Below are 21,601 nucleotides of genomic sequence, written 5' to 3' on the forward strand. Positions count from 1 at the left end.
GTGTTGGAACCTTTTCAAGCAGACGACGCGTTCATCTTTTTTATAAACGCTGTGCAACCAGCCCCGACAAGGCCCCGACATTTGTAATGAGTCAGGTACAAGCTGTTCAAAATACGCACAGACCACGAAGGCGCTTGTGGATGAAAGGGAAGAGGAGGGAAGAGGACTCCTTGGAACAGCAGCATCAGTAGTAGAGACTAGTAGATAACTGATGGATTGATGATGACCTGAGACCTTGGGGTCCAGTGAGGCTCGCTTCTTGCTCTCTTTAGTTTGAACATCGCCTCAGAGCAGTGCCATCAAGGTAGAAAGCGACCGCAAGACATCGCCATAGGTTCTGGCGTCTATTTTTAACATCCTCAATCCTCTTCGTCCCTTAATTTACGGGGAGACCTCGAGACAGGCACCATGGCAGCCAGGCCTTGTGCTGCAATTTGGCTCAGGGCTGCAATAAGTATGCTCCCTTTTCTTTGATAACTGACATCCCTTCTCAGTAGATCACTTTACATAAGTCCTTTTATTCAAAAGGGGGGCATCGCCGTCCCCTACCTTAACTGTCTTCCACTTCCAACTCCGAGTCATGCAAGACGTTGGCAATCCCGACCCCCGGCCTCTGCCCGATGGCTGGAACCAGCACTACGATGTATCGTAAGTTTCTATCGCTTTGGTTTTACCAGCCTCTTTCTAACTTTCACTAGAAGAAACAATTGGTCTGTTGCTTTCGCGCGCTAGTCTATCCTATTCACATCAAGTCTTTTTTTTTCGTCAATTAGGTACTATGTTCAGATTAGTGTCATGCCTCCGAAGGTATCCTATCAGCATCCGGCAGATCTAAGGCCTGAGCCTACACGAAGAAAGGCGTCAAGGACGGTGATCCCTCCACCACCACCTCCTCCCATGATGCCAGTGCCAAACACCATGACGATGCCCGTGCCGAGCATCAATCCTCCCACTCAGTCAAATGGAGGATCTGGTCTTTCGTTTGCTCAACGTCTCTACGCTAGTTCAAATAGCACAGACCAAACTCCTCCATTCATCACGGCGACCGCGCGAGATTTCGCAAACACATCAACTCCACACCCTCCGCCAATTCACACATCCTCCCTTAGCAGTCTTCCAACACCCCCGCTTTCTACTTCGCCTTCACCAGGTTTCAATCTACCGCGAACATTGCCCACCATACCACAAGAGAGCCATGATAGCGTTGGCATTGACTCCACTACTGACTTTTACAACAATAACCTTGGTTTTGGGAACTCCGCAAACTCTAGATCTGCCCATTCTCGAAATCGATCGAATACCGGTTGGAACACACCCTCGCATGGCTCCGCAAGCAGCAACTTTTCTAGTCCTCACATCCACGGAAGCTCAGAAGGGTCCCTGGGACATCCCCCTTTCCATCCCCCTCTACATCGAACACAATCTTATCAAATTCCGCCGCCCCCACCTCTTTCTGGGGATTTGCATCATCCTCACAGAGCCTCCACCTTCGCAGCAAGTAGCTCTGCACGGCCATCCTCCTCCTCTGGCCCCCGTATTTTGACGACAACAGCCCGGCCTCCTCCAAATGCGACGAATATTTCTGATTCAACCCCCAATCTCCAAACAGTTGCCTCACCTCCTCCGCCAACAATGCCGTCTCCAATGCCGGGAGTTGTAAACCCGGGAATGTCAGGGTTGCCTTCTCCCCCATATGCAGGATCCCTCAGCCCACCAATTGGATCTCCCCCGCCTCCACCCTTTTTCCCAGGCATGCCTGCAACTAACGCCCAACCGGCGATACAGCCTCAGTCTAAACCTCCGACGTCCCCTCCAATCTCGCCAGCGCAGGCCGCCCAGAATGAGGAGAGGAACAAAATTCTCAAACAGATTGGACTCGCAGTCGGCAAAACTGCAGGCAAAGCGGCACTGAAAGTAACAGGCCATGCGCTTATGAGTGCCGCGGGTATTCAGCCGGGGAGCATGGAGGGAAAGCTATTTACGGGGATGGGAAATTCCATCCTCAATAGCGACGCGATAGGCGCACTGGTGAATAATTTGGCTGGGACAAATTCAGGGGTCAACGCTTCCAATCTGCAGGCAGCGGCACAAGGTCAACCTGGTGCTGATTATCAGGGTATCATCAATGCCTTGATGCAACAGCAGCAGCAGCAGCAAGCGAGTACTCTTCAAATCCAGCAATCACAACCTGGCCCTGCGGCTAATTACCAAGCACTGATCAACGAACTGCAGAAGCTTCAGGCCAATGCGAGTTCCCAACAACAAGCGCCCGTCCAGCCGCAAAATACCGCCCAGCAGCAGCAAGCCTTATTCCAGGCACAACTGCAACAAACTCAGGCATTATTGAATGGAGCCTCCAATCCATCTCAGCAGCACCAAAATCAGTACCAAAATCAGCACCACCACAATCAGCATCACCACAATCAGCACCAGAACAGTGCTACATCACAGCTCAACGCGTTACAGCAGCAATTACAGGCTCTAAACCAACAGAGCCAGCAAGATCCGCTTCAAGCACTCTTACAGCAACAACAGTCAAACTCGAATCAGTTCGACCCATCCAGTCTATTTACGCAAAACAATACGGATTTCTCTGGATTGAGTGGTGGCTCTGGCTTTTCTGACTTTTCTGGTGGGGGGTCTTCTGACTATGGCTTGTCCGATGCAACCGCATACGCGAACGCCCTTGCTGAAGGGTTTGCTGCTCAAGAAGCTGCAATTTTTTAGTTTATTTATTCATTTGTTCCAGCTGTACTTCGCCACCTCTTGCGTATTTCTTGAGTCATGATGAAGGGCTGTGACATTGAAGCTCGCGACCCCGTGATGTGACCGCTCAAGCTGTTGCTTAATTAGTTGTCTACAAAATTTCTTGTTTCAATCATTATAGTCGTTGCTAGGTCCTGAATCCACAGTTGGCAGAAAGATGGCCAGTGGAATTCGTCGTTCAGCACGCTTTGCAGCTTCCTCAACAGCAACTCCCACAACGAACGCATCGCCAATCTTTAGCGCCAGGACCTCTGTCGTGGCAGAAACTGAAACCCCAAACACGTCCGATGTTGAAGACGAAGACGCGAAGAAACCAGCTGCGAGGTCAACGGGTAGATCCCGAAAACGGGCAGCTGAGAATGAGAGCGACGACGCTGAAGACACTAAAACCGTGAAGCCTCCGCCTGCAAAGAGGCGCGCGGTCGCTAACAGAGCTTACGTTGAGATACCCGCAAAGAATAAAGGCAAGGGGAAAGCAAAGGTAACTCCTTTTGATCTTCTTTGCATGAGTTGAAGGTTCACGGAATAATTTCAAGGCCTTGCCGCCTACTTCGAGGGCCAAGGGGAAGAGGAAGGCCAAAGCGCCTCCATCTGACAATGAAAGCGAGTCGGGGAAAGGACTTGAATATAATGAAAGTCAAGACGAACCTATTGAAGAGTCCGGCGACAGTGGTTCCGAATTTATGGGCTCTGAAGTCGAGGTTGAAGTCGCCCCGTCACGGGTGGAAGAAGACGATGACGATGACTTGTTCAACGCAGACATCAACGCTGCTCTCGAAATGTCTTTACAAATCGATTACTCAAAGTTAACTGGATCATCGTCTTCGAACTTGGAAGGACTCAACCTTGCAGACGCCCGGCGCCGTTGTGCCACTGCAGCCGAAAGTCGTTTCGCCCGTGAAAACAAAGACTTCGACGTTGACGACTATCGAATGGAGTTTGACAGCGATGATAGCAACTCCTCAACTGAAGCGCATCCGTCGCAGTCGAAGAAGAAAGGAAAAGTGGCAATCAAGTCGTCCCTCAAGATGGCTATGACGATGTCTGAACTCCGCCAGAACAAAAGGGAACATCGGAAAACGCTGCTTGCGTCGCGAAGGGCTAACAAGAAAGAAGAGCAGGAAATGATACGAGTGCTCGGTCGCAGACTCACACACGTAAGTTTATATCTGATTTTGTGCTGCATTGCTTCACTTTTGGGGTTTGTATACAGGCAGAAAGGACATCCCTTGCTTTGAAGAGAAATCACCCCGAGCTAAACGATGTTTGGGGAGACCTCGAGGCGAAGATCAAGATCATAGAACCAACCAAGGCTAAGCAACCTGCAAATCTGAAGCTGACTCTTCTTCCTTTCCAATGCGAAAGCTTGTATTGGATGCGAAAGCAGGAGAAAGGTATTTGGCATGGTGGCATGCTCGCGGTGAGTCTGTTGACGAAGTTGCGAAGTCAGTTAGAACTGAATTTGGAACATGCTCGTAGGATGAAATGGGGTGAGGAACCTCCAGATATCCAATGTCATGGCGGTGTGTTGCTTACCTTTTAATGTATAGAATGGGCAAAACGATCCAAATCATCTCTCTTTTCGTTTCGGACGGCAAAAAGCCTAACCTTGTCATTGCGTAAGAGGTTTCCTATATCGTCGAATAACCGCTAAAATACTGCATTGCAGCCCGACGGTTGCTGTCATGCAGTGGAAGAATGAGATCGCTGCGCATACTGAAGGCCTCAAAGTCCTTGTATGGCACGGTTCTTCTCGTGAAAGCAACTGTGAAGAGCTCCAAAAATATGACGTGGTATGTCTATCGAAACTCGTGAATGATCAATCTGACCGTTACAATCTGTTAAAGGTGTTGACGACGTATGCGGTCATGGAAAGGTACGCATATCATTCCAAGTCCCACTTTGGTTGTTAACCTTGGCACTCTTAGTTGTTTTCGAAAACAACAAAGTGGTTTCAAGCGCAAGGGCATGATAATCAAGGAAAAATCTCCAATTCATCAAATTCATTGGAATAGGATTGTTGTAAGTTCTAGTTCCCATAATTTTCGATTGCATTCGTCGACCCCACCCTAGCTTGATGAAGCCCACAACATCAAAGAACGCTCGACCAACACCGCAAAAGCGGCTTTCGAACTCAAGAGCGACTTTAAATGGTGTTTATCTGGCACACCCCTTCAGAACCGTGTTGGGGAGCTTTATAGTCTCATTCGCTTCCTAGGCGGCGACCCCTTCTCCTTCTACTTTTGTGAGGCGTACAGTCAGTTCCAGTTGACCTGACTGACCGTTTTCGGGCAGGTAAGTTATGCGATTGCAAGTCGCTTCACTGGTCGTTCTCCGACAAACGTACATGTGATGGTAGGTCCCCAAACCTGTCGTCATTTAGCTTGGATCTCACAGTTTTCGACAAGACTGTGGTCATAGTCCAATGCAACACGTCAGTTGATTCATTGCCTTTCAATGGAATTTTCAGCTAATATGATTTTTAGACCTGTTTCTGGAACAACGAGATCCTTACACCCATTCAGAAAAGTGGGATGAGCGGACCAGGGAGACTTGCCTTCAAGAAACTCAAAATTTTGTTGGATCGCATGATGCTCCGCAGAACCAAGGTTTTCGAGACAACGTTCCATCCTATTCGGCATCTCACACCATGATTATCTAGTTACAAAAAGCTGATGACCTTGGGTTACCTCCGCGGACGGTGATTGTTCGGCGAGATTACTTCAGCCCCGAAGAGAAAGAACTCTACCTGTCACTGTTTTCCGACGCAAAAAGACAATTTACAACGTATCTTGACGCAGGCACTGTTCTCAACAGTAAGCCATCTCCTATCATCTTTTCACAATTGAACAATTCTCCCAGATTACTCCAATATCTTCAGTCTGTGAGTAACTTGACATACGTCACCCAGTAACTTCTCAATCTTTCCAGGCTCACCCGCATGAGGCAAATGGCATGTCATCCTGACTTGGTCCTTCGGAGCAAAACAAACGCTACGCAGTTCGTCGCGGACGCGGACGAAGCAACCGTCTGTCGCATTTGCAGCGACGTGGCAGAGGATGCGATCCAGTCCAGATGCCGGCACATCTTTGACCGTGAATGTATCAAGCAATATCTCGAGGCGTCGCCTGAAGAACAGGTACATTTTGTCACTCGTCGACTATGTACCCTATGTCTGACTGAAAACAGCCTGCGTGTCCTGTATGCCATCTTCCACTCACGATCGACTTGGAAGCGCCAGCCCTTGAACTCGAAGAGAACCTTCCTAACGCACGCCAAGGCATCCTTGGACGCCTGAATCTCGAAACTTGGCGGTCTTCCTCGAAGATTGAGGCCTTGGTAGAAGAACTGAGCAACTTGCGAATGCAAGACGCCACGACCAAGAGCATTGTTTTCAGCCAATTCGTCAACTTTCTGGATCTAATCGCGTTTAGGTTGCAAAAGGCTGGGTTTACCGTGCGTCATTTTCAAAGGCTGCTCCACTTTCGCTCATTTTTCCTGGATATAGCTCTGCCGTCTGGAAGGTACCATGACTCCTCAAGCGCGCGATGCAACAATCAAACACTTTAGTATGTTTCTTACTCGTTAGATATACTTGAGTTTAACCTGACGTCCCCAGTGAATAATGTCGATGTTACCGTATTTCTTGTCAGTTTGAAGGCAGGAGGTGTTGCTTTGAACTTGACTGAGGCGTCTCGCGTGTACCTTATGGACAGTTGGTGGAATCCCGCGGTAAGTCTAATTGCGGATCCACAATATGTTCATTTCTAATGTCTCATTTTTAGGTCGAATATCGTGAGCATACGCCTTTTTAAATGCATGCGTACTCATACGATCACAGAGGCGATGGATCGAATTCATCGCCTTGGACAACGTCGTCCAGTCCAAGCCATCAAGCTTGTCGTCGAAGACAGCATCGAAAGCCGTATAGTCCAGGTAAGCATTTGCCGCCCTACGTTGGTCTTGAGCGTCAACGAAAATGCTGCTTATAGCTTCAAGAAAAGAAGAGCGCCATGGTAGATGCAACCTTGTCCACTGATGAGTCGGTAAGTTCAAAATCACAATCTACGTCGACCTCAAACACCGCTTAACGATTAACACTTTCCAGGCTATGGGCAGGCTTACTCCAGAAGATGTAAGTGCATCACATCTTCATTGTAATTCGCACATTTTTAACCCCTGCGCCATAGCTTGGATTCTTGTTTAGAGTGAGTCCCCTGAGTTTCAAAATCGCTTCACTGCACTGCATGGGCCTAATTCCTTGTTACTTAGTTATGAAGGCTGTATGTCCGGAGTATGTTTTTTGAATATGGTTGGTGATGCGTAGTTGTAGTGAATTATCTGATAAGATACATACTGTAGCATATGATAATTGCAATGGCCGGGTTCGTTATTTACCGCCACCACCCCTCTCCAAGGATATTTATCCAACGAAGGTCCTCCGTCGTGTCATCCATTTCAAACTCCCATGGCTTCGAAGACCTTCAAAGAGTACACCTTGGATGAGATAGCTCTAGTTCGTCGTCACGTTTGCCTAAACATAACCAGCCCCTAACGCCATTCCAGCACAACAAGGAAGGCGATGTTGTCAGTATTTAGTATTCGGAGTCAGTTTGAAGCTCACTGAGGACCTCACCTTAGTGGATTATCATAGACTCGAAGGTGTATGACGTATCCAAATTTGCCAACTTGCATCCCGGTGGTCCTAACGTGTTTTTCGCGGATGGTGTTGGTACATTGCTTTCGCTCCATCGTGCATCACGCCGTTCTAATTCCCTCTAAAAGCTGGAAAGGACTCCACGCAAGTGTTCTTCGGGCTTCACCGCCACGAGGTGCTCCTTAAGCCTCAATATGCTCGTCTTCAAATCGGCAAAGTGCAGGGCCAGGAAGAAACTATCAAAGCACCCCAACCTGGAGAACTTAGCCGAGTCCCTTACGCTGAGCCAACATGGCTGACTAGCGGCTATTATAGTCCTTACTACTCTGAGAACCATAGGAAGTTCCAAACGGCCGTACGCACGTTCTTCACCACCGTTGTGCAACCCGAAGCAGTCAAATGCGAAGATAGCGGCAAGCGGATACCTCAAGAGGTGGTGGATAAGATGAGGTGACTGCTTACTTTACAAAAAAAGCTCTCCGCACTTTCTCAAAACCACAACAGCGAAACTAATATTATTGCAATGCGTCTGGGACCAGGAAAACATCTCCAGGGCCGTAGCTTAATGGGTGGACTTGTAAAACCAGAGGAATTCGATTACTTCCATGAGGTACATTTTATCGTTTAGTGTTGGGTTCTCTTGCTCAACTTCTACCCAGTCCATCATTCACGCTGAGTTGGCACGCGTCAGCAGCAGAGCTGTCGTAGATGGATTGCTGGCCGGTCTTGTAATCGGTCTTCCGCCCATCCTGAATTACGGTTCACCAGAACTCCAAGCCAAAGTTGTCCCTGATGTATGATGCCTCCCTCGTCAGTGGTGACGAACCTGGTCAACTCATTTAGATGTACAGGCACTGGCAGGGAAGAAGTACATTGCACTGGCAATCAGTGAAGCTTTTGCTGGAAGTGATGTTGGCGGGCTCCAAACGACTGCTGTCCGGGATGGAGACTACTGGGTTGTGACGGGGACGAAGAAGTACAGCAATGCCTTCTCACAAAACAATTTTACTCAAGTTGAAATAGATGGATTACCAACGGAACTTTCGCAGACTACTTCACAACTGGGTGTAAAACGGACGTTCGTCAACCTTTTCATATCTTTTCATGTCTGAGATTTCTGAATGCCCATCCAGACAGGATTTACGGTTATCCTCATTGAGCGTGGACCAGGCGTCTCAACGAAACAAATCAAAACTGCATACTCCTCCGTTGCCGGAACAGCGTATGTTACCTTTGACAAGGTTAGCCCCCTGTTTTGCGTTTCTCTAACTCAGCAAACACGGAAACCTTTGAGGTACGCGTCCCGGTGGGGAACACTCTGGGCAAGGTTGGTGCCGGAATGTCTGTCATCCTCAGCAATTTCAACCATGAACGTTGGATGGTCTGCGCTACGTCGCTTTCTGCCCAGCGTCTGATCGTTGAGGAGTGCTTGAAGCGAGTTAGTTCCATCGTAACTCATTCACCTCATGCTTATATTTCTCCCTGCAAAGATGGTCAACGCAACGTATTGTGTTCGGGAAACCTTTGACTTCCCTCGCTGTGATCAGATCGAAGCTGGCCGCCATGATCTCTCGAGTGGAAGGCTGTCAGAACTGGTTTGAGTCCATTACACATCAAATGAACAACGTTTGCACGATTTGATTCTATCTATCACATCGACAATGCTGACAGGCCCATGTGCAGATGACCTACAGCCAACAATCTGACAAACTCGCGGGTCCCATTGGCTTACTCAAACAGTGGGTCCCTCTCTCTTGGTTCTTTGGTCAGCTCATCATCGATTTTATCAAGGTACATCTCAAGATCAGGGCGCGAAACGGCAGAAGGTGCCATCCCTCGATTTACGAACTGCTCCATAGTACTCATCTAAATCCTGTAGATGCCACTCAAGTATTTGGCGGCCGAGCATTGACGGTTACTGGGATGGGTAAATTGGTTGAAAACGTACGTACCACGTTTCCCTTGACGACCCCATATGATACTCAACTCATATTGCCCGTTAGTATCACAGAACCTCAGGCTTCGATGCCAGTAAGACCATTTCATTGTTTCCTTCTATCGCGTATTGATCGTAATGCTACATTCAGTCCTTGCTGGTGCCGAAGATGTGTTGGGAGATTTGGGTGTACGGCAAGCGCTGAAAAAGATGCCTCGCGACTCACGGTTATAACATCGTCCACATCTTTAATTTCGCCTACATACATGAAATCAAGTGGATTCACACCCGGCGAAACTCCACATCTCTCACTTATATACATGCACTTAACTGGATTGTGTCCGTCAAAACTGAGAGTCTCAAGGGCGCCTCTTAAGCCATCACCAGAAAGGCCACAAACGTGACAATCCCACTCAACAAAGCCCCAGCCACTCCTCGTAGGCCTGCTTTCGCCCCGCTGGTCTGGCTCGATGAGGGCGATGGTATACTGGTGGCCAGACTCGTGACCATGATCTGTGAGGATGGGGTTGTGACGGGAGAGGACAACGTCGCAGTCAATGATGTGATGACTGTCTGCTGTCTGGTGCTCGATGACGAGGTCGATGATGATGATCCAGGAAAAGTGAGCTCAGGAAGGGTAACCCCATTTGCAGCACATAGTTGGACAATTGCTGCGGGTAAACGATTTGTGGTTCCACTCAATAAAAATGCACGTTCAATACGCACTGTCTAATTCTTGCTGTTCCTGCGTGTAATCTGTCGTATTTGTCGCTGTACCGACGCATACGAAACAATCGTATATGCCCGATTCGAAAGAGGTCGTGCAATAACACTGGGACGGCGTACAGCCCTATCAGATAGGACGTTAGAACCCAGTGATTCGTGAATTTCTTCTAAAAGCGTTGTACTTACAGACTCTAGCACGGTGTTGACCGGGTCACATACTGATTCGCATTGGCTGGGGACACTGGGTACTGTGGAGGTCTGCCGTGCCTCCAAACTTGGGATGCGAAGAGCGAGATCACTTTGTTTAGCAATGGCCAGATGGTAACATCCAAGCAAAGAGTAGAAGAGCGAGATCCATTGCAACATATGCATGTTGAAGAATGTCTACACTCGTTTTCAAGGTCAAAATGGATAGTACCGGTCAGTACGTCAGTGCGGCGAGGAAGGAAGCACAGCACATGGCGGCCACGGAACGCCTGCACCAAATTTAACCGTGATGCATTGGTTCATAGCGCCGGATGAGAAAGAATTTGGATGCGAGTCCCCAGGAGTCCCCCTTGCATACGAGATGGGAACACCATCGGAACAAAAATATTAAGAAAACCCTGGAAAAGTGGGCAAGCTCGCACGGAGCGTTCAAAGAGTTTGCAAAGCTTACGAAACCGGGAGCAATCAAGGAGTAATCCAGTTTCAACTTTCACTGCGGAACAAAAATATGATGAAAACCCTGGCCTTGCCCTGGCCCAAAAAGTGCACATCTTTGCTTCTGAACACCCTTAGAATGACCTAATTTTATTCTCATTGCTGCCCACGTCCTTTGAATTGAAACAACATGCATAATTACCGCTGTTCTGTCATCTTCGCCTGTCGGATTTAACCAGAAAAGAGAGAAACACTCAGCTGGGACATATAATTAGACCAACAAAATACGACCACCAGTTGAGCAGGCTATCTTCTTGGAGTCGGACCGATGACATTGTTGAGCACAGGACACGAACACAGAACTGGCATGTAAATTTTTTTGTTGATTACCTCTCATTCTAATGATATCAAATTGAAAAAGATCTCAGTAAGTTGGATCAGCGAAGACAACCACGAAAGACGTACATCCTATTATAACTTGACACATACGTTTGACCTCCGACACTAATTCCCTCATCTTTCGCTCTCCTTCAACTTCTAGCAATTCATAATTCCACCGAGAAGCCGGAGCGACATCTGTCACAAAAGTTGGATGGCGGGGAGTGGAAGGCGGTGAGAGGGCATTGGTCTCTTTATCGTACTCGTACACGGAAAAGCGCGTGCCCATCGCACTGATGGCGTACAATTTAGGCACAACAAGATTTCGGCCAATGAGGCTTTCAAAAGTGTTGCGCATCTGCTGGTCTGCTTTGGATCGGGTGAAACTCTCGTGGAAATGAGGGAAAGGCTTGATTTCAAAATATAGGACACTGCCATCTTCGAACGATGAATATCGTTGTAAAGTCGATAGAACCAGGCGCTACCGGTCCCTTGTACTGAGGCATCACCTCATAATGCTCGGTGTGGGGAAAAAGATCCGTAAGGAGGGTGTTGTATGGCCCATAATATTCAGATTCGTCTGTAGTGAAACGAGTAACAGACTCAAACTGCTCTAGGATCGTATCAATCCAAGGCATAACTGGTAACATCAAGTGATTTTAGTAGACGGAAAACAAACGGCCAATCACTTACATGCTCGTAGGGGTTGTGGGCAGGCTACTACATTAATGTCGACCTTGGGCGGGAATTGTGATGATCTTGACAAACACTAAACAACATATGTGCGAGACCGAACCATGGACTCGATTCATGATCGATGGATGAGGGAGGCATTGACCATGGTAAGTGTCAAGGCATCATTTTAAAATGGATTTTGAATTTCTTCGTCAATAGGCGGAGGAGGCCTTGGCTGCATCCGAGGTCCCTGTGGGGTGCGTGTTTGTCAGAGACGGTATCATTATCGCAAAAGCACGGAATCGCACAAATGAGCTCTGCAACGTATGACCTCAAATCGCTTGTGCTTTTTCGCGATTGAAGAACTCCTCAAAGGCCACGAGACATGCAGAATTGGAGGCCATTGATAGCATCATGGCCGATAGATCGTTGACCCCAGAAATATCCGAATATCCCTTGTCAAATACCACCCTCTATGTCACGGTTGAGCCTTGCATCATGTGTGCATCTGCCTTGCGACAAATGGGAATTAAAGAAGTCTTTTATGGGTGCGCTAATGATAGGTTTGGGGGTTGCGGCAGCGTGCTTGGCGTAAATGAACGGTTAGTTCCGTTGTATTTGGGGTGGTTATCACTCATTAACCCATGCAGGCTTCCTCATCCAACGCACCCTTCCTATTCCGCAACAGGTGGATATTACCGTGAGGAAGCTATCATGATGCTTCGTCGTTTCTACATCACCGAAAACACAAATGGTATTTCCAGTTACAAGCTTAGTCCGACATTTTACTCACCCTCCGGTCAAAGCCCCAATTCCCAAGTCGAAAGCTAACCGAGTCCTGAAAACGATTATCTACCCTGATCCCCCAAGGCCGTGAATGGTCGTGCGATTCGAATCAGGCTCATTTTCGTCAATGGCGGAATCTTCTGACGAGTCAACTTATTCGAAATCTCTGGGCTTATTAGATGATGGTCAACATCCAGGGCTGGACGTTGTCGGGGCCCCAACGTTAAAGTATGCCATTGCTAAAAAAAGATGCACAGCGATCGTCCTTATGTAAAAAATGGGGGAAAGGGAAATCGGCCCGTCCCAGGAAGGAACATTAAAAGTTCGCTTGCTCGGTTGAATCTTTCCATACAAGGCCCAACGATTGTGCCACAAAACCCCATTTATCCGCAGCCTCTTGGATTCTGAATATGCAATCAGAAACCTACAAACCAATGTCAAAGAGCATAGGTGCAGTTTACCTTTTTTCAGTCGATTTTCCGGCGCCGTGCCCAGCTTTTTTGTCCACTCGAAGCAGTAAAGGATGAGGGTTGTGGGGTAAAGTGTACTGTAGAGTCGCTGCATGTTTGAATGAATGCATGGGAACGACGCGGTCGTCATCTAAAAGGACATCAGGGTCACCGTGAAAATTGAATGATACTTGAACGTACGATCAGCAGTCAATAGCATGTAAGGGGGTAAAACCTTGTTGGTCGGGACGTTGTGTAACGGTGAAATTGGATAGATGAAGTCGAAGTCGTTGGGATCATCCGGATCGCCATAGTCACTCGTCCAAGCTTTTCCTGGAGCGATGATCTTAGCAAAAACATGCAGTGTAGACAAAGAAATAAATACCTATGGTGAATTTATGAAACTACAAAAAGACTAACGTTAGTACAAAACTAGGACAATGAACAGAGAAAGTGTCACCCTGAGAAGGTCCAGAACACCGACTTCCGCAAGAGCTGCACCGTATGTGCCCTCAGGGGCACGATTCACGCAGGCCGCAACAAGTAAGCCTGAAGAAGAGAAGTTCTCAATGCACGCCGGTTAGTGGAATTGTTGGCCTACCTCCATTCGAACCACCATTAATGGCAACTTTCCCTGGAGCTGCATACTTATTTTTCACCAGATAATCTCTAAGAAACTGTCAGCGATCAATACCAATAACGTCAAGTCAACACACGTTGCTGCGATAAAGTCGTCAAAACAGTTTTTCTGGTAGAAAGTCAGTCCCAAAACAGTCAGTTGGATTTGGAAATCTGAACCTTTTTTTCGCGATAGCCCCCCCTATGCCAATCTTCGCCGAATTCTCCGCCACCCCTGATATTGGGAACGGCTAAAACAGCACCGTACTTTTGCAAGAACGTTAGGATGGTTGGGCTAAAAAAGGGGTCGATGGAGATATTGAAGCCTCCATAGCCTATGTAAAAATGTCAGTGTCGTAGTGAACGCGATGGTTCAAGGTTGTTTACCGTATTGTATTGCCGGGGCAGTGCCGTCGAGTTGAGTAGATTTGTGGCGGACGATAAACATAGGCACCTTGGTGCCGTCTTTGCTTTCGTACCATACCTAATGGGATTGTCAGTGAAGTACTCTGCTTTGGAAATAGAAAAACTAGCTTGGCGAGTGTCAAAGTCACCTGGATTCAAACTGCCGACTTTAACGGAGCGGTAAATGTTCCACCTTTGTTCTTCAGCCGTGGTAAAATCGTACCGGGCGATTGTGCCAGGACTATTAAAACCGCTCATTGTAACGAAAAACCAGGGTTGCTTTTCGCGAGAAGAAACTGAGGCGGCACCGACAAATTCCGGCGCTAAACGAGTGAGCTGCTTTCCATCTCTAGAGTACACATAAATCTCGTCTTTGACCTACCCTGAGTGTCAGGGAGCAAGTGGTAGCATGAATTGCATGAACCTACATTTCGTTTGTAGATGATGGCAAGGTTGTCCTTGTTGACAGAGGATACGTCACTCAAGAATGCATCGGTCTCCGGGATGAGTTCCTTAACCTCATTTTTTTTGGCGAGGTCAATGGTGATAACTTTGTATTTCGAAGCATCCTTGTTTGTCCTAACATAAAGAGTCGATCGGTGATTCGTGATGCTTCGGGACAACGTCAGCAACGGGGTAGCAGCTAAGGGGAAAGAGACGTCGTACACGTCGTATTCAGCATCGAATTCGTCAATTATTTTGTTCCACTTGATGTTTGGTCCAATTCCATCCTCTTTATTATACTCTGCAACCCACAGCAAGTTTTTCTAAGCGTCTGGTAAGCTTTTTGTTGAGAATGATAGTTGACCTGTTTTACTGACCCTTGAAGTATCCTTCATAGTGTAAAAGACTATGTACTCTTTCTTCTCTGTGAAATCAATGCTGAACATCCAAGTCGGGTTCTTCTTGTCTTCGTGAATGAGAATATCCTCTGCTAGAAAGAAGAATGAGACTCAAACTTGGGAACTAATGGAACATAGATACATTGCGGTGTGCCAATGCGATGGTAATAAACCATGGCATCCACGTCGCCTTGAGTTTCTATTGTGGCATTCTCTGTGGTGAGGCCGGCTCGGTCTGGGTAGCGCTGTCACACCGAATGGTATGAATGAATATCCATCAGGTAGATTGTGATAAAATCGTACCTGATAGAAAAACCCCTTGGAATCTGGCGTCCAGGTTATTGAAGAGAATTTAACGAAATGAATTTCTTCGGGAAGTCGGCCCGTATCGTGGCCATTAACCGGTTTTTCTGCGAGGGGAGAGTCTGTCCGTCTGATGTATACAGTAGAAAAGTCGCTTCCCTGCAATAAATTTCAGAAACGGTAGAATGGCGCTAGAGAGTGGTAAATTACAGAGAGGGATACTCCGTATGCCCAATATTCTCCAGACTCAGAAAAAGCATACGTAGAAAGGGCGGCGGTACCATCTTCAGTTAGTAGGTTAGGCTTCGGAGGTGATCAGCCAGTGGTTGGCAATGAGGGAGGCACATCTCTTACATCGAAAAAGATTTCCCCAACTTTGCTATCATCGCTTCCCGACAAGGCGGGCAAATCTTTGCCCTTAGAGCGATACACAACTATATACGCCCATGAGGAAGTGCTCTGAGTGCATGTATGCATAATAATTGCTCACCCGATTGCGCTTGCAGCCCGCTGTTATAAATCCAGTACCAGCGGCCATCTTCACGCAGAGTCGGCGCGCCGAACTAGAAAGAATGATGGGTTCTATCACGTTGACACGCACACCAAAGATTCTGGGTACCTTTGCGTAATCCATGCTAGCCCGGAAGGCGTCCTCCAGCCGCTTCCTATCTACATTTCTGTCGAGAAACTCCCGCGTGAACGCTTCTTGGGAAGAGGTCCATTTGTCCGTTTCCTCCGTATACTCTTCCAACCAGCGATACGGGTCAGCGATGCGAACTTCTCCCTTGGCAGCGCTTTGATAGGTGTCGACATGATCGCAGCGGCGCGCTGGTGGATATTTATTGGAGTTCCACGGTGTTGGAGAAATTGCCATTGAGGAGACGGAGCGGGAAAAGGGACGAAAGACGCGTCGACGAAATGCTTGCAGCAACATGTGCGTTCAAGACATGGCTCCTTATATGGGAAACCACTACTTCCTATCCCTTTTTGGGGTCCAACACGCTTAGCAAACCTCGCCCACTTGGTCATGCGCTGTGAAATTCTCTCTCATTTGGTCCAATCGATGACCGATGTCGACCGATACAGATAACCCTATGGCCGACCGTCAACTGCGTGTATCGTTTCGACAGCTTATTTCTCTCAATACCCGATTGCTGGGCGCCCCAACTGATGAATCTACTCCAAGCCTGGTGGCAAGACAGTCAGGCATTCATGGAACCAAAAGAACTCGTATCGGTTCCAAAACGTTGGTAGCAACGCTATCAACCTTTACCGTCGGCTTGAGAAGGAGCCCTGTTTCAACAAGTATCTCGACTGATTCCGCCTCATGGGTCATGTCAGGGGATAACCTGGGATAACCCGAAACACGCTGCAGGACATATCTCGGCCTCCATCAGGTCAGGGACTCTCATCGAAGTCACCAGGACCTTCAAGATGAAATGAGCCGAATTATTGCAGCGATGTGACCTTGTGAGTTTTTCGCTTGACGATTTTACATGACCATACTAATCGGGGCTCACACAACCGGCCTTTGTGAGAACTAGCTTGGTTTTGAACATTCGTCATTGCAGTGTGCGTCTCATAATTTTTTTCCAAAGACATTCAGTTCGGGACGGTGGACCGTTCTGAGCAAAGGAGCTTGTACTGGAAACAGTACGTTTTCCCGATCTATGTATCTTGCTTTTACAAGTTCTCACGTGGCCTTTCTTCAGTCCCAATCTCATCTTTTTCAGACGTCCTGTCAAATACGACCATCGGGTGTTCCATTGGCTAAGGAATATCCGGCGATCGCGACATACGGTAATAGAACACAGGTCCGCGGTTCTTGTCGTCCTGGTAGAATGTCTCCACCGTCCTCTTGATCGCTTGTGCAGGCCCTTCAAGGGTGTAACACTTCAAAGCTCTCCCCTGACGTGGAATTCTTTCCGCCCTAATAGATGCCATATTGCCGGCGTGAGCTCCTGTTTCTAAAAATATTGTCATTCAGCGACATTCTGCCACTTAAAGCGTCATGTGCGCCGAGCAACAGGCATTTTCCTGCTCTTTCCCTGGTCTCTGCCATTTCATCTTGGCTGCTCCTTCGATCTGCCAGGAACTCTGATCTCGAATCCGGGCACTGATGCGGCAGAATACTCCTCCTAGGTCCCTGGGGATGTATTTTCTGTGACTCTTTGCTTTTACTTATTCGTCTATGTCAAATGATCTTACGACTTGAATGTGGGGTCTGAAGGAGTGAGATACGGGGTGCATTGCTGTGGAGTATCGTTCAGGACTACTTCTGTTCAGGAAATCGGCGGGTGAAAGCTTATAGCTTCAATGACAGACTTACATGAAATGGGGTTTGCATTGGTTCGCCACGTGGAACGGGGAACTCAAGATTGTCCAGTGGGACCCGGATAGAGACGAACTTTTTCAAACGAAATCGAAAAAGAGTCAAGCGATAGGATGGGTCATTCGAGACGGCAGCGCACTGGACAACTCCAGGACTTTTCCGGAGTGCAGGGTCTTCGTTGGTCTTTCCGAGAACATACTTTCTAAAGATTCCGCTTTGAAATTGAGTTATATATGGAACCTGAAGCTTGAAGGTTTGAGCCACCGAGAAATTTCCTGTGGTTGGGACCGGTCCTGAAACGCGAAGTATACCCGTGCAGACCTGCGACTTATGGCGATAACGGTGGTGACTTCTGGCAATAGCCTTTCCAAACAGTGGTATCAGAGTGGGGGGTTACAAAGTACAGACATTCTCTAATCCCTGTCCGCGCGGTTTTGTTTTAAAACCTATCTGGCTTGATTTAAGCATGTGTGTGTGTGATATCAACGGCTCATGCAGTGATCAGGTCGAGGTGCGCATGAGCATCAAACCACCTTCATAAACAGCCCAACCAATAGCCGAGCTCAACACTTTGCGCGACATGCGCAATGAAGCACCGTCGAAATATCCGGTGATACCTCGTTGCTGTCAACGAAAAAAATTAGCACAATGTGACGCCATTAGTTGCGAAAAGCATGCCTTCCAAATAGTAGCAATTGTCGTTAAAAACCCGTGATACTGAGCTTCAGTGCGAACTTGTATCTTGGTCTATGACAGCCAGTTTTGAAAAGGAGGACCAGAGATAAACAAGGAAAGGAATTACCTTTATGACATCGAAAGGATGGGTCGCCATCGTGGCGATAGCACCGGCTGAGGCCGCAGATAAACCATGAATCAACGTAGCCTGAGTACTGGTCACGGGTGGTAGCACGTAAGCTGGGAGAAGAGTAATATTGACACCAAAGACATGGGTGAAAAAAGATGTGTAATGAAAAGCACTTACAAGCTTCATGCTTGATGCCCTCGTAGAAGACAACAAAAAGACCGGCGTACGGCGCATCTCGCAGTGATGATGCCAGAAACCCACGGAGGAGTTCGGAAGGACCCTGACGGACGATGGTACCGAAGGCGCCTGTGAGGCTCTCATACGCATATATGTTGCTCTGGGTGAGTGTCAGGATCGTAATTCTTACAAGAGTGATTACACCTACCTCAAATCGGGCCTTCAAGACAGAGAAAGGGTTTAGCAGGAACCCAACTCCGACACGCGTAGTCGCACCTGCAATGAGATTGCCTTGACTGGTGAGTTTTGGCAGCACAGATGACGTGTTTTTATTCGCATCTCCGTTCTGTGGTCGTCTGCGAAGGGACGCGAAATATGGAGATGTGGCCATCAAAGCTCGAAGCTGGGTCAAACTGGTCATGTAAAGCGCGACTCCTGGGACGTTCCTGACATACGTTCAGTAAACCTAATGCTGAATTTGGAAGAAATACGGAAAGCACACCTAACGAGAGAAGGTGTAGTTCCCCTCCACAACCCACGCCAACCGCCTGAGTGAATGACGTCTCGAGTGATATCAAGAATGATGGATGTATGGGGCCTAAATTAGTTACGCCAATTATTGAGGTCACAAATGCTATGAACAGAAAGAAATACCGTGTCGGTCTCCAAGTCGAGCCATCCCCTTGCTGCAACCGGGTCTTGAGAAGATCGACTGTTGAACGTTGAACGCCTTTAAGTCAATAGCACTCCTCTCGAGAAGAACGAACATGGTTGGAGGCAGACGGTGGTGGCAAGTCCCGATAATCCACCTTGAGGGATGTTATACAAAAGGGACTTTTAAGCTAATTCAAAAACACACCTGAGAGCAATTGCTGTCCAACATTGCTCATTAATAACAAGTATAGGCCGAGAAAGTAAATGAATGACGGAAGGAAGGAAGATTGTGGAGTCACAGACAGCGCTGTGACCTTTGCTTACGACCACGATCATGGAACCAGCCATAGCCGCCATCCCCGCTCAAGCACGTTCAAAACAGCTGCGTGCATGTCTGCTATGCTCAATAATCCAGCTTCCTGTGGACTTCCGCAAGAACGGCTGTCCAAACTGTGAAGACGTTGTTCAGGTGGGGACGAATGAACTCTTCTCAATCATCGTCCGCTGATAGTCTCTCAGATGAAGCACAACCCCGACCGCATTAGTTCATGTACGACAACATACTTTGACGGTGTCATCTCTGTCATTGACCCGGATAAAAGCTGGGTAGCGAGATGGCAGCGCACATGTACGTTCGCCTATATCGTTCCATTGCACGTAATTGACTTGGCCTCAAGCGAAATATGTTCGAGGGATGTACGCCGTGCGTGTTAAAGGTCGCATACCAGAGGACGTCGAGGCGGAGCTTGAGAACCGGGGCCTCAAGTACCGCCCACGCGACCAGACGGACCAGGATTAGATCCTGCGGTACAGGAACATAGTTTATGTACATGTATTTTATTTAGATCACGTGATCCATTGAAGTTCCTTTAACGCGTCGCCGTTGGTTTTTAATTTCAACATAACCGCGCAAATACCCTTTGGACCGGACTGTCACATTCTCCCCGACTTGCGCATAGGTATTAGAGGCCAGCTATTGCTGGTATGAAGCAGCAACCAGCCAGCTTCTTTCCCACAACGGCCTTGGTGAGTCGCCACCATCACTCCACGCCCATGTAAAATGACGAACGCCGCCTGTATTAGGACCATGCGGTCGCTGGTCTCGGGGCAGGAGTTGCTACCACGCTGTGCATGAATCCCCTTGACCTTCTTAAGATCAAGTTCCAGGTCACCACATCGAACCCCAAAGGCGGTCTGGGGAAGCACATCTGGCTCTCATTGAAGGACATTAAACAAACTCAAGGATGGATGGGCTTGTATCGCGGAATCGGACCAAACATCGCCGGGAATGCATCAAGTTGGGGCTTATATTTCCTCTTGTGCGTGAATTATAGCACTACCCCCCGCCGGATATTTACCCACTTTCATCCAGTTATAACATGCTGAAGAAGCGGGCTTCGGGTGGCGATATCGCGAAACCGTTGACAGCAGCAGATTACTTGCTCTGTTCCGCTCAAGCGAGTTCGCACTTCCCATTTTGAACAACCTGGGTGTGTGCGGAAACTAACCTACTTGCAGGTGCTGTAACCGCCGTCATCACCAATCCCTTATGGCTCGTTCGTGTGAGGATGTTCACGACCAGAGTAGACTCTCCAAATGCATACCGTGGTCTATCGGGTGCGTTGAGTCAAAAGTCGCTCGGCAATCAACTTACCTGCATGAGCAGATGGTTTATCACAGATCGTCAGAACGGAAGGCTGGACGGGTCTGTTCCGCGGCACCACCCTTGCCCTCGTTGGCGTCAGCAACGGTGCCATTCAGTTCGTTGCCTATGAAAAGATGAAAAAATGGGGTTTTGACCAAAAACAGAAACAACATGAAAGGGCAGGGAAACAGTATGACGCGGAAACGGAGAAACTCGTCAGTCCTCATGCAGCTGTTTTTTTTCATAGTTCCGAACTTTTCCTTTGCAGTCGAACTTTGCCTACACCGTTATGTCTATCACAAGCAAACTGGCGGCTTTAGCGCTGACATACCCATACCAAGTTGTAAGATCCCGAATCCAGGTAAGATACGCTTGGCCGTTCTGCTTGGGGCAATCTGATTCGATACCTGACCAGGACAACGCTGCGATACACCAATTTCCTAACATCCCGGTAACGATAAAACGCACTTGGTCGCAAGAGGGCATCCGAGGCTTTTACCGTGGGCTGGGAACAAACCTTGTCCGTGTGTTACCTGGGACATGCGTCACGTTCGTTGTGTACGAGAACTTGGCATGGCTACTACGGACAACTGCGGCAAAACGTGTAGCGTCCGAATCATAGCACTTTGGGTCCTACCCGGGATTTATTTAAATTACCCTACATTCGTCTAATGTACTTTTTGCATTTTTTTATTACTAGAAATGTATACTACACCTTGATCTATATCCCCCATCTCTCGATCTACTTATATCGTTGTCGACTTCACTTCCCCTCAAAGGAGGGCTAACGGGAGATTGACGGGAG

The 21,601-nt window shown here is 48.0% G+C and overlaps 8 protein-coding genes across 8 annotated transcripts; 4 read left to right on the forward strand and 4 right to left on the reverse strand.

The window, feature by feature from the left end:
• Positions 1–7,234: 7,234 nt before the first annotated feature.
• Positions 7,235–9,593, forward strand: LACBIDRAFT_320108 (acyl-CoA-dehydrogenase, peroxisomal; the record flags this gene model as incomplete). Its single annotated transcript, XM_001884237.1, has 16 exons — positions 7,235–7,282; positions 7,333–7,353; positions 7,408–7,498; positions 7,552–7,873; positions 7,928–8,033; positions 8,083–8,217; positions 8,275–8,399; positions 8,447–8,501; positions 8,557–8,664; positions 8,718–8,848; positions 8,914–9,049; positions 9,107–9,162; positions 9,215–9,249; positions 9,303–9,367; positions 9,427–9,454; positions 9,511–9,593. 16 exons carry the CDS (start codon positions 7,235–7,237, stop codon positions 9,591–9,593), a joined length of 1,545 nt encoding a protein of 514 aa, XP_001884272.1.
• LACBIDRAFT_294917 (uncharacterized protein) lies at positions 9,592–10,457 on the reverse strand (the record flags this gene model as incomplete). Its single annotated transcript, XM_001884363.1, has 3 exons — positions 9,592–10,030; positions 10,086–10,209; positions 10,272–10,457. The coding sequence occupies 3 exons, from the start codon at positions 10,455–10,457 to the stop codon at positions 9,732–9,734; spliced, it is 609 nt and encodes a 202-aa protein (XP_001884398.1). The 3' UTR covers positions 9,592–9,731.
• Positions 10,458–10,883: 426 nt separating this feature from the next.
• LACBIDRAFT_303720 (uncharacterized protein) lies at positions 10,884–11,743 on the reverse strand (the record flags this gene model as incomplete). Its single annotated transcript, XM_001884364.1, has 3 exons — positions 10,884–11,092; positions 11,149–11,543; positions 11,591–11,743. The coding sequence occupies 2 exons, from the start codon at positions 11,741–11,743 to the stop codon at positions 11,307–11,309; spliced, it is 390 nt and encodes a 129-aa protein (XP_001884399.1). The 3' UTR covers positions 10,884–11,092; positions 11,149–11,306.
• Positions 11,744–11,902: 159 nt separating this feature from the next.
• LACBIDRAFT_303721 (uncharacterized protein) lies at positions 11,903–12,657 on the forward strand (the record flags this gene model as incomplete). The annotated part of the gene is made up of 5 exons (XM_001884238.1): positions 11,903–11,947; positions 12,000–12,104; positions 12,156–12,382; positions 12,431–12,534; positions 12,587–12,657. 5 exons carry the CDS (start codon positions 11,903–11,905, stop codon positions 12,655–12,657), a joined length of 552 nt encoding a protein of 183 aa, XP_001884273.1.
• A 225-nt stretch (positions 12,658–12,882) lies between these two features.
• On the reverse strand, positions 12,883–16,057 carry LACBIDRAFT_303722 (uncharacterized protein; the record flags this gene model as incomplete). Its single annotated transcript, XM_001884365.1, has 19 exons — positions 12,883–12,970; positions 13,028–13,166; positions 13,217–13,348; positions 13,401–13,419; positions 13,476–13,564; positions 13,617–13,684; positions 13,732–13,763; positions 13,814–13,968; positions 14,021–14,117; positions 14,168–14,416; positions 14,467–14,650; positions 14,705–14,805; positions 14,860–14,972; positions 15,023–15,125; positions 15,184–15,342; positions 15,394–15,486; positions 15,538–15,617; positions 15,674–15,746; positions 15,803–16,057. The coding sequence occupies 19 exons, from the start codon at positions 16,055–16,057 to the stop codon at positions 12,883–12,885; spliced, it is 2,229 nt and encodes a 742-aa protein (XP_001884400.1).
• Positions 16,058–17,862: 1,805 nt separating this feature from the next.
• On the reverse strand, positions 17,863–19,425 carry LACBIDRAFT_191230 (uncharacterized protein). The gene is made up of 9 exons (XM_001884366.1): positions 19,357–19,425; positions 19,265–19,306; positions 19,152–19,209; positions 19,000–19,095; positions 18,706–18,943; positions 18,498–18,657; positions 18,318–18,430; positions 18,194–18,262; positions 17,863–18,139 (listed from the first exon to the last, which is right to left on the reverse strand). The coding sequence occupies exons 1-9, from the start codon at positions 19,385–19,387 to the stop codon at positions 18,017–18,019; spliced, it is 930 nt and encodes a 309-aa protein (XP_001884401.1). The 5' UTR covers positions 19,388–19,425; the 3' UTR covers positions 17,863–18,016.
• A 60-nt stretch (positions 19,426–19,485) lies between these two features.
• Positions 19,486–20,041, forward strand: GTG16201 (transcription elongation factor SPT4; the record flags this gene model as incomplete). Its single annotated transcript, XM_001884239.1, has 3 exons — positions 19,486–19,620; positions 19,671–19,779; positions 19,829–20,041. 3 exons carry the CDS (start codon positions 19,486–19,488, stop codon positions 19,948–19,950), a joined length of 366 nt encoding a protein of 121 aa, XP_001884274.1. The 3' UTR covers positions 19,951–20,041.
• Positions 20,042–20,282: 241 nt separating this feature from the next.
• On the forward strand, positions 20,283–21,418 carry LACBIDRAFT_237493 (uncharacterized protein; the record flags this gene model as incomplete). The annotated part of the gene is given in 6 exon segments (XM_001884240.1): positions 20,283–20,474; positions 20,486–20,612; positions 20,670–20,768; positions 20,818–21,011; positions 21,065–21,157; positions 21,212–21,418. 6 exon segments carry the CDS (start codon positions 20,283–20,285, stop codon positions 21,416–21,418), a joined length of 912 nt encoding a protein of 303 aa, XP_001884275.1.
• Positions 21,419–21,601: the final 183 nt, after the last annotated feature.

Source organism: Laccaria bicolor, genomic scaffold (genome assembly GCF_000143565.1).
Source record: "Laccaria bicolor S238N-H82 LACBIscaffold_25 genomic scaffold, whole genome shotgun sequence".
NCBI classification, from domain to species: domain Eukaryota; kingdom Fungi; phylum Basidiomycota; class Agaricomycetes; order Agaricales; family Hydnangiaceae; genus Laccaria; species Laccaria bicolor.